This window comes from Erpetoichthys calabaricus, chromosome 4, assembly GCF_900747795.2.
Source record: "Erpetoichthys calabaricus chromosome 4, fErpCal1.3, whole genome shotgun sequence".
In the NCBI taxonomy this organism is placed as follows: Eukaryota; Metazoa; Chordata; class Cladistia; order Polypteriformes; family Polypteridae; genus Erpetoichthys; species Erpetoichthys calabaricus.
Genome location: NC_041397.2, coordinates 189,580,751 through 189,595,437, shown reverse-complemented (window position 1 = coordinate 189,595,437; position 14,687 = coordinate 189,580,751). Strand labels below are relative to the sequence as shown.

General features: G+C 38.6%; 1 protein-coding gene across 3 annotated transcripts in view; it reads right to left on the bottom strand.

Annotated features, from left to right (window-relative positions):
* The window catches only part of adprhl1 (ADP-ribosylhydrolase like 1), a 146,684-nt gene that overhangs the window by 106,398 nt on the left and 25,599 nt on the right, over positions 1–14,687 (bottom strand). For all 3 annotated transcript variants that reach the window (XM_051926218.1, XM_051926219.1, XM_028800074.2), the window contains exon 2: positions 1,346–1,510. In XM_051926218.1, coding sequence (XP_051782178.1) covers positions 1,346–1,510 — 165 coding nt within the window. The remainder of the gene's footprint in view (positions 1–1,345; positions 1,511–14,687) is intronic.

Sequence of the window (14,687 nt, the reverse complement as noted above, 5' to 3'; positions counted from 1 at the left end):
TTTTAACCCATTATACAGACATACCTGCGTAACACTGGATACTTCACCTAGTAATTCATAAAGGCAGATAAATGGATAGAAGGGTTGGGCAGAATTCATTAAAAGCCTGCAAGCCTCTTTTAACTGAGATGAGTAGTTCAAATACAGTAATCCCTCCTCGATCGCGGGGGTTGCGTTCCAGAACTCCCCGCAAAAGGTGAAAATCCGCGAAGTAGAAACCATATGTTTATATGGTTAGTTTTATATTGACATGCTTGGGTCACAGATTTGCACAGAAACACAGGAGGTTGTAGAGAGACAGGAACGTTATTCAAACACTGCAAACAAACATTTGTCTCTTTTTCAAAAGTTCAAACTGTGCTCCATGACAAGACAGAGATGACAGTTCCGTCTCACAATTAAAAGAATGCAAACATATCTTCCTCTTCAAAGGAGTGCGCGTCAGGAGCAGATAATGTCAGAGAGAGAGAAAAAAGCAAACAAAAATCAATAGGGCTGTTTGGCTTTTAAGTATGCGAAGCACCGCCAGACAAAGCAGCTGCAAGGATGTACAATGTAAAGGTAGTCTTTCAGCATTTTTTAGAGGAGCGTCCGTATCCTCTAGGCCAGTGTGCAAACAGCCCCTCTCCTCACACCCCCTCTGTCAGGAGCAGAGAATGTCAGAGAGAGAGAGAGAAAAACAAACAATCAAAAATCAATATGTGATGTTTGATCTTTTAAGTATGCGAAGCACCATGCAGGAAGCATATCGCTTGACAAAGCAGCCACATGTAAGCCCAGCAAGGAAGAGAGCAATGTGAAGGTAATCTTTCAGCGTTTTTTGAGGAATGTCCATATCCTCTAGGGGTGCGAACAGCCCCCGTGCTCACAATATATTTGAGGAGTTTTATTTAAAACGTAAATACCCACTCTGGTTGGGTAGCTTCTCAGCCATCTGCCAATAGCGTCCCTTGTATGAAATCAACTGGGCAAACCAACTGAGGAAGCATGTACCAGAAATTAAAAGACTTATTGTCCGCAGAAATCCGCGAACCAGCAAAAAATCCGCGATATATATTTAAACATGCTTACATATAAAATCCGCGATAGAGTGAAGCCGCGAAAGTCGAAGCGCGATATAGCGAGGGATTACTGTAAACATATTTTAGCATATGAAGAAATAACTAATGTGAATAAAATATTAATAAAGAGAGAAAAAATATATATTCCAAATTGTAATTTTAAACTATAGAGACTACTAATAAATCATTACTAAAGACTACAAAAAATCCTAGACGCTTATGAACCATTTGCATCATGGCTTATGATGCCCAGTATGGTAGTAACTCCAAAGCATTATGCCTACCTCTTTCATTGAATGGAGTGTGCCAGGCCAGTAAATAGTTGTCCGGCTTTAACTGGGAGCAGCCCTCCAAGGTGGCAGGATCAGGCTGTCGCCCCTGGATTTTCACAACAGCATCAAGGTAAACTCGTACTAACTCCCTGTAGAGATCTTCAATGGACCAATAATCTATAAGAGAATAGGGGTTAAAAAATTGAGAACTTTGAGCAAACAGAATCTTCCTGTTATGACAAAAAATTTTCAGTTTTCTGAAGGAAGAACAAACAGGTAAGAAACACTCAACTAAATAATGGATTTGGCAGGTACTTATGTTGTATATCATTCATGCCAAATAGTCAGCACATTTACTAACAAAGCAAGTGAAAAACTGTAATCCTTCAGAAGTGGAAACTGAGCAATGACATTTATTCAGAAGATCTGTTAGAAACTATTTTACTGGCAATAATATGACTTATTTGGGTCTTCAGAACATCTTTTAGTCACCTCTTAGTCTTAAGCATGGCTCTGTAAATTCATTTTGGGAAACATACACATATACATCACAATCATCGTCATACTGCCATATTAAACTTCACCTAGTGTATTTATTATAGGTCTATAGGGACATTATTATCACATGTACAGCATTTTATTCATCCCTGATAGGGAATTATCTTTTCACATGTCCTTTGGGGGTCAGAGCACAGGGTTATTTAAATCAGAAATTAGGAAATGACTCTTAACTGGGAGATATGAAGAATGAGGAAATACGAAAGTTATTTTTAGTCAGTTAATATTTATCAATCCATCTCAACTGATCTGACTTAAATCAATTTTACTGTAGCATGGAATCAAAAACTATCATGGCAGCAAGACAGAATCCAATCATGGATCGGCACTGGACTATTGCATTAAGTGACTAATTGGAATACACTCAGTGAGATGTTGTCCTGACTCGGTAGGGAAACAGGATAATGAATTCCTGAGTATCCTGGGAAAAAAAGACAAAACAAAAGAAAAGAAAAATAAATAGCAGCAACTGAAACCCTGACGAGAAGCAAATTCAAAGTCAAAAAAAAAAAAAATGGGCAAAGAGTCAAAAACCAGGCAAAACTAGAAGATCAAATACACAATAAATCAGAGGGAAGCAAGGATTTATCTACAGATTAGATAAAGTCCATGGCCAAGGCTGACCTTTTATACCGCCCGCTAAATAAGTCAAGGTCACAACCCCAAGACTCCACCCCTAGAAACAAGGGTTGTGACCCTGACAACAGTACACAATATGGCTTCTCTTAAAGGCAAAGCATTAATTTCTTGCCTAAATCAGATGTATGCTGGTACTGAAAAATATCATTGTAAAACATCTTATGTGTACATGTACAGTATGTGTATTGCAAATGTCTTAAAATGTTTATATGTATGTATATATATATATATATATATATATATATATATATATATATATATATATATATATATATACACTGTATATTGTCACATATGAGTGCTTAGGAGACAACTTAAGGGTTTGTCTGATTGTAATTCCACCAAGAGTCGAGGGCACTGTTGTCTAATGCTTCTCCTCATTTCTCTCCTGCAGACAGTCCCAATGACATTACTTCTGGGTTATTGCCCCTTGGCCCCACCCCTTCCAGTCTGGACACTTCTGAAAGGGTGCCACCACCCTCTTTTGTCAGTCATGATTTGGACTACTGGTCTGAATAAGACCAAAACATTACCTGATTAGTTTGCCTTTCTTTTTTTTCCATAAGTCCTCTAAGGCGCCCCAAATATTTATCTTGTTTGTGTCTACTGTTTTACAGTATCTATACATACATATATACAATACATACAGTGAATTTAGAAAGTATTTAGATTGCTTCATTTTCTGCATACTTTATTGTGTTATATATCTAATGAATAAATTTGCTCCTTTTGCACATCATTCTGTACTCAATAACCCATAATGACAAAGTGGAAACATGTTTTCAAATGTATTAAAAATCAAAAACTGAAATCTGTCCTTCATATGAGTACTGAAACCCAAAACTGATTTCTTTGTAGAAACTCCATTGGCAACAATTACAGCTTTGACTCTTCTGGACAAGATTCTACATGTTTTGCACATCTTCTTGCCTGGTTACTCAGTTTGCTCTGACAGCCAGTTCAATGAAGAGTCGCAGTGGTTCCAAACTTCTTCCATTTCAAAATTATTGAGGCTGCTGTGCTTCTGAAAATTTTACAAACGGTTTTCTACGGTTTCCCTGATCAACACCCCACCACAGTTTGATTGTAGAAATCTAAAAATAGTTTCTTGGATTTCATAGCTTGGTTTTTGTCCTTATGAACTGTGGGACTTTAAATACAGAGATGTGCACCTTTCTCAACGATGTCCAGTCAATTCAGTTTATCATAGGTGGACGCCAATCTACTTCTACAATCCGCAGGCAGCAGTCATGTGATCTTAAATCACAGGCTGTTGTTTATCCCACCTGTTACTACCCTGAAGCTGTTACCCAAAATCCCTGTTGTGGGGCATCCAGTAAATTTAGTCTTGATACAAACCTTAAATTAATTGATAACCAAAAAATAAGGTGTATAATTAGACCAAGGGATAAAACCAGACCCTCCACCAGGGGCATCTGTAATAGAAATTTACTTCAAATTAAAACAAAAAATATATCACCAGTTCAAAAAGAACCATGCAGTTTTAAATGCTGCTTATTAAACATTCGCTCTCTTGGCACTAAAGCTGTTTTGGTAAATGATATTATATTAAGTACAAAATCTGATCTGCGTCTTCTCACTGAAACCTGGCTTAGTAAATGTGACACTGTACCCCTAGCTGAGGCGTCACCAGATGGATACTCGTTCCTTCATAAGTCTAGAGATTCAGGTCGAGGAGGGGGTCTTGGAATAATTCATTGTAACAAAATGCAAATCACTTCTAAAAATGTAGGCAACTTTACATCCTTTGAGGCATTCATTTTAAATATTAAAACAGATTCCAACACAATTATTGTGCTAGTCTACAGACCACCAGGGCCATATTCATTGTTCATGACTGAATTTAGCAACCTTCTATCTGATTTGGCTATAAATTATGATCATGTAGTACTGATGGGGGATTTTAATGTACACATTGATGTAGAAACTGACACTTTTAGCAAATGTTTTACTTATTTGTTAAATTCAGTAGGATTTTGTCAGATTGTCAAAGATCCAACTCATAATCATAACCACACATTAGATTTAATTATAACTTACAAAGTTGAAATTCAAAATTTAAATATTACTACATTAAATGAAGTTTTTTCCGATCACTACTTAATTACATTTGATTTAGTCCTGCCCTTGCCAACACACTCACAGATTAAAACAAAGACAGTGCGACATCTAGATTGTAATTCTGCTTCAAAATTTATAGATACTTTGAGTAAGTCGAGTGTAATTATGGAAAACAATTTAGATCAGTTAACATCAAATGTAAACACGGAAAACCATTTAGATCAGCTAACATCACATTATAATGTGACCTTGAGAGATGCTCTGGACACAGTGGCTCCCCTTAAAACAAAAGTGTTCAAAGCACATAGAAACTCTCTCTGGCTTAATGAAAACACTCAAGCTCTTAAATTAGAGTGCCGAAAATTGGAGCGCAGATGGAGTACAACAAAGCTACATGTCTTTCAAATTGAATGGACAGAGAGTGTTAATAAAAATAAAAAAGCCTTCTTTAGGGCTTGCTCAGAATACTATTCTACATTAATAGATAGCAATAATAAAAATCCTCGGGTACTGTTTAAAACAGTGGCTAAATTAACAAATGGAAATTCAGATCAACAGTGCAAAATACCAACAGATATTAGCAGTACAGACTTTATGAACTTCTTCAATGACAAAAATAAAAATATAAGATTCCAGATCTCAGCATCACAGTACAAACCAAATACTAGCTTAGCAGACCCTGTCTCATATTGATTCAGCACTTTAGTAATTTTAATTCTGTAACTAAGCAGAAAGTCTTAACTTTAACTTCTAAAATGAAGCCCACTACTTGTTTCCTAGATCCAGTGCCAACAAAACTAGTAAAAAGTGCAATGGATGTTTTTGCAGCGCCTATTCTAAACATTATCAATAGTTCATTATTGCATGGCACAGTACCTGATACACTAAAAGTGTCAGTCATTAAACCATTACTTAAAAAGTCAGACTTAGTCCCACACATACTAAATAATTATAGGCCTATTTCAAATTTACCGCTTCTCTCTAAAATACTAGAAAAAGTAGTCGCCAGTCAGCTTCAGACACACCTTACACATTACAATTTATTTGAAAAATTCCAGTCTGGTTTCCGCACTGGTCATAGTACAGAAACGGCACTAACACGGGTTGTAAACGACATTCTGATATCCTCTGATGAAGGAAACTCCACTGTAATTATGTTGTTGGACTTAAGTGCAGCATTTGACACCATTGACCATTCTATTTTACTGCACAGGCTAGAAAATGGTGTGGGGCTTACAGGCACCGTGCTCGCTTGGTTTAGTTCTTATTTATCAAATCGATTCCAATATGTACAGAAATGTGCTGACAGTACTCCATCATTATACAAAGAAGTTCAATATGGTGTCCCGCAAGGCTCAGTACTGGGACATTTACTGTTTTCACTTTACATGCTTCCACTGGGATCTCTCATTAGGAAACATAATGTTAATTTTCACTCATATGCAGATGACACCTAGTTATACCTTTCATTTAAATCAAATGAAGTTTCTTCGATGTTGTATTTAATTAGTTGTATTAGTGAATTAAAGGAGTGGATGAATGAGAACTACTTGTCTTTAAATACAGATAAAACAGAGATGTTAATTGTTGGAGGGAATGACGCTGATCACAACAATATTTTGTCATCATTTAACTCACTTGGAATCCCAATTAATTTTACTGCCCTCAATCTAGGAGTTATCTTTGACTCTAGCATGTCATTTAAAGCGCATATTACAAAGTTGTCCAAAACATGTTTCTTCCATCTTAAAAATGTTAGGAAATTAAGGCACTTTCTAAATAAACAGGATTCTGAGAAATTCATTCATGCATTTATCTCTAGTAGGATTGACTACTGCAATGCGGTGTTCACGGGATGTTCAAACTGTTCTTTATACAGCCTCCAGTTAATCCAAAATGCAGCTGCAAGAATTATTACAAGAACAAGAAAATACAAACACATAACTCCAGTTCTTAAATCCTTACACTGACTCCCGGTTAAGTTTAGGGCAGATTTCAAAATCCTCCTTTTAACATATAAAGCATTAAATGGCCAAGGTCCGGCTTACTTGTCTGAACTTATCATGACTTACAAATCAGAGCGCACATTAAGATCTCAAGATGCCGGTCTGCTTATGATTCCAAGGATTAATAAAATAACAGTGGGAGGTCGAGCTTTTACTTACAGGGCCCCTAAACTGTGGAATGGTCTGCCTGCTACTATAAGAGATGCCCCTTCGGTCTCAGCTTTTAAACCCGGCTGAAGACTCACTACTTCAGTTTAGCATATCCTGACTAGAGCTGCTGATTAACTGTACATGCTGCATCTCTGTTGTTAGTCATTAGCACTAAAACATAAGTAACATGATAGTTATAATTGGATTCTAATCTTCACCTATTCTGTTTCTCTTCTTGGTACTCAAATGTGGCACTTGGTGCCTAGGCCCACCTGCCAAGTTGTTTTGTCTGCCTAAGGTAAAGTCATCCCTGATGGAGGATCGCAGGAATCGTGGGAAAGAGGGGTCCTTTCATCAGATTGGCTGGCCCAGCACTGTTTCAGCCGTGGAATGGCCAATGGGGGAGACAGCTTAATGGATGAGGTCTCCAGGACTCTAAACATATCCAAATCTTATTATGTGATATCATCTACTGTTAAATTTTGCTCTGTACTTCTAAAATTTTTATTTTTATTCTGTATTGAGGATTTGTTCTGTTCTGTGTATTGTACTGTATTGTATTGACCCCCTTCTTTTGACACTCACTGAACGCCCAACCTACCTGGAAAGGGGTCTCTCTTTGAACTGCCTTTACAAAGGTTTCTTACATTTTTTCCCTACAAGGTTTTTTTTGGGAGTTTTTCCTTGTCTTCATAGAGAGTCAAGGCTTGGAGGGTTGTCAAGAGGCAAGGACTGTTAAAGCCCATTGCGGCACTTCCTGTGTGATTTTGGGCTACACAAAAAAACAATAAATTGTACGTAAAGTGCTTTGAGAAGTGAGAAAAGTGCTATATAAAGGTATTTTATTATTATTATTTTTATTGCATATGTAGTATAAAAACATGGAGAACGATAAAATGAGTTTCAGCTAAAGTTTTAAACTGCTGTACGTCAACTCCAGATTAATGCAAAATTAAAAGATTGAGCTCATTTAAGGAGATAAAATGCTCCTTTTGATCTATAAGACTTCAGTGCAAACTAATATACATTCCCAAAACTCAGTGTATGGTCTAAAACTGAATCATATCCAGCCATCCATCTTAAGAGATGCTCTACCAAATTTTAGGTTTGTTGGAAGCAAGAACGTATTCTGGGTAACATCAAACATGGTAATGCACAAGAAATGTAACCCTAATGTACCTATTAACTGTGATTTATGATTGAAAGGGTCCAGGTTGCAGTGAAGTGCGGAACTGGGAGAGACCCAGTCTGACATCACACATGATTTAGAAGCTGTAGAAGATAAGCAGGAAACAACAAAATATATATGTTCAAAATAAAAGGAAAAAGGAAAAAAAATTTAGGATAATCTTAGAAAGCAGCTGTGATATTCACAAAATATGACCAATAGCCTCAGATATGACAGTGTTCTAAATAAAACCTGTCAAAATGCAATTGGCAGTGCATTTCAAGGAATAGATCTTCTTTGGTGCATTGAAATTCAACAAAATAACAAAGGAATTCAAACACACGACCACATTTTATTTCCATTGAGTTGTATTCCAGTCGGTTACACGAATTGTTTTATACAGCTTTCTCTAGGCATCCATTACTCACATACTTTATACTTTTTATTTTTACCTTTTTTCATAACATGTTCTTTTTGTTTGCATTTAATTTTACTTTCATACAGTTTTGATGCTTTCTGGAAGTGCTTGTCTAATTTATTAACAATTATTTTACTCTTAGAGGTTAAGTCCCTATATACCACCGATATGTGCCATGGATTGGTGGAAGGACACTTGTGGACGCCAAGGAAGTGTCGGGGTGCCAGGAGGGCCACCCCTTTAAATTCTAACACAAAGAATCATAGACAAGATAGGCAAAAGACAGTGTGACAGTAGATGGCGCTATACCAGCGCTTAACCAGGCACAGACAGACACAAGAGGCACACTTACACAAGCTCACGGTTTTTATTTTCTTCTTCAGCACAATACACACCGTGCACCAACCCATCAGACCTTCCTTTCTCTTTCACCACGTTTTCTGTCGCCTCTACTCCTCCACTCGCAAGCTCTGTGCTCTGTCCTCTGCCTCCTGACTCCGGCTCTCTGAATGGAGTGAGGCGGCCCCTTTCATAATGCACCCAGATGTGCTCCAGGTGCTCCCTGATGACCTTCCTGCAGCACTTCCTGGTGTGGCAGAAGTGCTGCATGGGCACTCGGAAGCACTCCGGGTGTACCTGCTTCCTGATCCGGCAGCAGTTCCTGGTGTGGCAGAAGTGCTGCATACCATGGCTTCTGAGCCATCCAGGCACCCTACAAGATCTGTTTCCGTGGCCCCAACAACCACAACGGTGGCTGCCTTCTCGTGTTCCACGGGAGGTACTGCTCCTCTCCTGGTCTTCCATCCTCCATAAGCCCCACCCGTCCGCCACAACAGTTAAACAAAAATAAGAGAACGTTTTTGTAACTTTCTCTCTCTTTCTCTAATGGTAGCAACTTGATAGAGCTGATCTTCTCAGGAGCTCCACTCTGGGTGCAGTTGGTCCAGACTGAGATGCCCCTCTCTGGGACATATGGTGTTTTATAAGGCACCAGAAGGGGCGGAGTTATTTCCCCTCACTAGGCCTCTTCTCACTGCTGTGGGTGAAAAAAGAGATGACTGTGTTAGCGACAGCGCCCCCTCTCGCCTCGGGGTGGTATCGCTTACCTCAGATAAGCCCAGAAGGTGATCCTCTGACACGCATACGTGACAGTGTATGCTTATCTCAGTTTTTTACATATATTCAAGTATTCTCTCTCTGTATAATCCTGTTTCCATACAGCTGCATAAAAAATGATTTTACTGATAGCTGCCTCCACACCGTTCTTATGAGTGAGATGTAAACCGTCATATTCTCTAGGAATAAAACAGGAATAACACTCAGTTTTCTTTCAAATATATATCTCATCAGAAGCTTGTACCACTTTGTTTGAAAATTTTTTCTCAACATTTTTTCCTTGTTTGTCTTCAGTAAAAGAAATTTCACTTTTAATTACTTATTGTTACTTTCCTTATTCCTTTATTTCCCTAATATTTCTAAATTTATTTCAATACACATTGTGTTATTGTCATATTTCTTTGTTATTTTATAGAACTGCAATGCCCCAAAGAGGATGATTTATTCCTCGAAATGTGTCTGAAATTAGATTTTATTTAAAACGCGGCCATATCCCAGTCTCTTGGTTATATGTTGTGTTGATCACGGCTGCTTTCTAAGTCATTCCTTTTCTGTTTTTCCTTTTCTTTTTCTTTTTATTTTGAACATATTATTATTATTACTATTGTTTATATTATTTTAAACATATATTTTGTTGTTTTCTTCTTATCCTCTACATCCTTGTTGTGCTATTGAACATAAACTTGTAATTTATTACTTACAGACGGGTTTCACAGTCTGGAAGCTGTCCCATCTACAGAGTAGGAGAGTTTCCCTTTATAGATCATGAAGGTGAGACAGCTTCATTGTAATCCAAAGGATTCTGTTTTGTGGATAACGGCTGCGATTAGTTATCAGCCAACACAGCAGATTTCTGAACAAAAAGAGGGTTATGGAGACCCGTGTGGTTTTTCACTACATTAACGTATTTTACACTGACAGTAGCTTTAGTTTGCATGTACTGTATATAAAAAATATTTTAGCAGGTAGTAGTGACATTCAGATGCAAACTAAGAAAACAAAATACAGTAGGAGATCAAGGACGTGCAAGAACTTACTGGAATAATTCTGGTGATAGAGAGAAAAAAAGGTATATGTGGAATTGCATTTTTTGATAAACTTTGATAATCCCCAAGGTGATATTGTCTTGTCGCATGAACCTTTTGGGGCCAGAGCGCAGGGTCAGCTATTGTACAGCAATCCTGGATCAATTTACAGGTTAAGGAATTGCTCAAGGCCCCAACAGAGTAGGATCCCTTCTGGCAGTAAAAGGATATAAACCGACAGCCTTCCCAATACCAGCGCAGATCCTTGTGACTCTGATTCTTTAAATACGTTGTAAACACTACGGGTCGCTGTTGCCCCATTAACCCCAACAGACAGATGCTCTGGACACTGAGTAAAAGTCCCAAGAAGTATTCTAATATTCTTCCTTCTTAGTGACAGTGCCTTAAGCACCACAGCCACAAATAAACACAGGTAAATAATCACAAATACAATACAATTCTTTCTCCAACTCTCCTCCACACCTCTCAGCAAGCTTTGTCCACGTCCACCCGACTCTGGCTTGTTTGCTATGTTCCCAACAGTCCTTTAAATAGTCCTTGACCAGGAAGTGTTTCTGTCCTTCCGACCACGTGACTTGCTAGCACTTCCGGGTCTAATGAAGAACTGGCTGTTTTTCTTAAGCCCAGAAGTACTTCTGGGTTTCTATCCTTGTGACCTGGGAGTACTTCCGGGCTATGGATGAGGCATGTCTCCTCCGGTCCTCTCACAGCTACTCCTGGCGGCACCCACAGTACCCAACAGGACTGAGAAGCCAAACTCCAAGTCCCAGGATGCCCTGTGGGAATCCAGGGCACCGCTACACTCCAGGGGAGCTGCCATCTAGCATTTTGGGAGAGGCAGTGTCCAAAATTAGCTGCCTTCCCCCATCCTTCCATCCTTTGGGCATCCCGGCCAGGTTGAGCTGCTGGCTGTCCATCACAAAGTTCAACTTGGATAATGCAAAAAAGAAGAGCCACCACACCCTGCCGCCGTTTTACTCAGTGTCTGTCTGGTTGTTACAGCTTCTCATATCATCCAAACTTTTATTATTTTCTCTAAGCCAAGCCACCTGAACACAGCAGAAGACTTCATATGCAATCTCCAGACTTGGAAACTGCATGTCTTCCTTTGGTGCCAAAGACTCTTGTCTGATGACGCGCTTCTCTGTATTAAGACATTTGTTTTAAGAAGGCAAATCAGACTACAAATAGAACTAGGTGCTATTTTTTTTCTCATAATGTTTGAATGTTTTGTCCTCTCAACCTGTTTTGTGAGTAGATGTTGGTATTTGTTGCTGCAACATAAAAAAAAAAACTTAGTTGGCAAAAAAACAAGCATGGAACGAATGCCAGTCCACTGAGGGCACATTTACTGACATAGAGTAGGACAATCATTTAACTAATAATAATTAAAGCTAACCCTAATACTAACTTCAACCAAAAATAAATAATCTCTGAAAAAACTAGCAACAAAACATATTGCAGGTGGGGATTTTCACTGCGGGGGGCTTTATTATAAGCAGACTCGCCTTCGTAGTTGACAAAACAAAAAATCCATACTTGGGCAACCTGATTTTAAAACGCTTTCTATTCCAGTTCCAAGGGCATGATTTGCAGTAGTAAAGTGAACATTTAATTGAATCAATTTCTATATTATTGCTGTACTGTGCACTCAGAATTTGTTCGGTGGAAGCAGAGGTGCAGTTTATGGGCTAATGGTGTTTGACTCTAATTTATTTCTCATGTAAAACAAGTAGATGATCTCCAGGAGCCATGTTAAGTACCATTTGATTGAGAGCTTTGGTGTGTGGCCAGCTCTAACTCATTAAAGCTGGCAGCAGATTCAAACTGAAGAACATACATTTACAAAAGGGTGGTGGAGTGGTACAAACAAACAGAAGTCAGTTAACACAGCATTTTTGGCTTCTTAAGGAAAATGCTGTGAAACGATGCATGATCATTAATCTCTTCACACATGCAGATTTCTTACTCACTGCAAAAAGAATAGGAGAGAGCTACTTAATTACAGTTGCTATAAAAAATATTCAGCCCCTTGGATATTTCCACATTTTATTCAATCACAGTGGATTTAATTGGACTTTTCCTACTTTGATCAAGAGAAAAAGACTCTTTATGGTCAAAGTGAAAGCAGATCTCTGCAAAATGATCTAAATTAATTTCAAATATAAAACACAAAACAGCCGATCACGTAAATATTCACCCCCTTCAAGTCACTTATTCAGTAGATGCTCCACTTTATCCTTGAGTTTATGTGCACAGGTCACTCTATCTGTTCTGTACATCTGGGCACTGCAACTGTCCCCCATTCTTCTTAGTTCTACCAGGTTGCGTAGCAATCGTGAGTGAACAGCCATCATCAAGTTCAGCCACAAGTTCTTAATTGGATTGAGATCTGGACTCTGACTCTGCCACTCCAAGACATTTTTAAACCATTCCTGTGTAGCTTTAGCTTTATCCGTGGGGTCGTTGTTTCTTGCTGGAGAACAAATCTTTTCCTAATATGCAGATTTCATGCAGACTGTTGCATACAATGCAAGAGCGTACAGGTGCAGTTTGTCTCAGAAAGGAATTTATTTCCGAACCACTAATCCCGCCAGAAACTCACCCTCTAACCCCAAACACTTTACGGCAAACAAGAACACACTGTCGTAAAATGTACATATTGCAAATATAACACAGACTATAGCAAGTTTTCTTTCAGATTTCCCTGTGTTTTGCTGTATCTTCCATTCAATCCTCACAAGACTTCCTGCTGTAGAGAAGAATCCCCATAGAATGATTCTGTCCGCCACCAGTCTTGGTGTGTTGTTGAGAATGTGCAGTGACTGGATTACACCAAAAATGCTGTTTAGTCTGATGGCCAGAAACCCAAATTTTGGTCTCATCAGGCAGTAGATGCTTCTTCCAGTTGTCTTCAGAGTGTGTTCAATGTGCCCTTCTGCTGAGATGTCATGTGTGTGTGTGTTTTTAATGGTGGCTTTCTCCTTGAACCTTTCTCATAAAGCTTGACTGGTGATGTACCTGGGCAACAAATGTTATGTTCAGTCTCACCAGTCTCAGCCACTCCTTCAGAGTAATTACAGGACTCTGGGTGGCCTGTCTCTCTAGTCCTCATCTTGCCTGGTCTCTTTCTATTTCCATACTTTTACTATTCCCTAATGACTGATTTAACTGAACACCAATGGATATTCAATGGCTTGTATATTTTGTTGTCTCTATCCCCTGACTTGTGCTGTTCACCTTTTCACAGAGTTGCTGGGAGTGTTCTTTTGTCTTCATTGTGTAGGTCCCATGATACTGACTCACCACAAGTTGGACCTTGACTACAGATAGCAGGTCTCCCTTGAACTAATTATGTGACTTCTAACACGAATTGGCTGCACTAGTCTTGACCTATGTGTGCCATATTAAAGTGATAAATGTCAAAAAAGTCAAACTAACTCCATTGTGAGTCAATACGGTATAACAAAATATGAAGACTTCCAAGGGGTGAATTCTTTTTATATGCACTGTATAGCTGTAAACATGAGTTAAAGTCCAGTAGATACATATAATTAAAAAAAGAAACAAAAGAGAGACATAATTAAAGTTGACAACAACGAGTAATGAAGAATTACAAACTGAAAACCAAATCCTGACACCTGCATGGGCCTAACTGGAATACAGACGCTGCCTTGACTCTTTGGTTTTCCACTTTCCCGCCTTCTCTGTATTTTCAGACTTTCTCTATCTCTCCATTGTTCTTATCTCTGACTTCTTTCTAAAGGTACTTCTCAATTCTAGACTCTACTGGCAGTGTACAATATAACTGCGACCTCATCGGTCTCAGAATCCATTCCAGGACTGGGGTTTCTCATAAAACCGTAGTAATCAAGTTGAAAAGGAGTAAAATGTTGTAGATATTGCCAGTTTCTAGCTAGAGAACATGAGCCAATACCTAATCAAGGGTTTTATGGCCACTTTGAAAACCTGCATGGCCTCATTCTTTCACCAGTAACATGAGATCTTCTAGGTCATCTACCCTCTAGTATTATGGGGAAATCTGCTTAGCTGTAGTGATGATAGGATAAGAATCTGACCAAACCGATTGAAACTGAGTGGCAGAGATTGCTTTTTGCTTTGTTAACTTGAGGAGATCACTAAAGAATTGTCAAAGGCAGTGCTAAGGGTC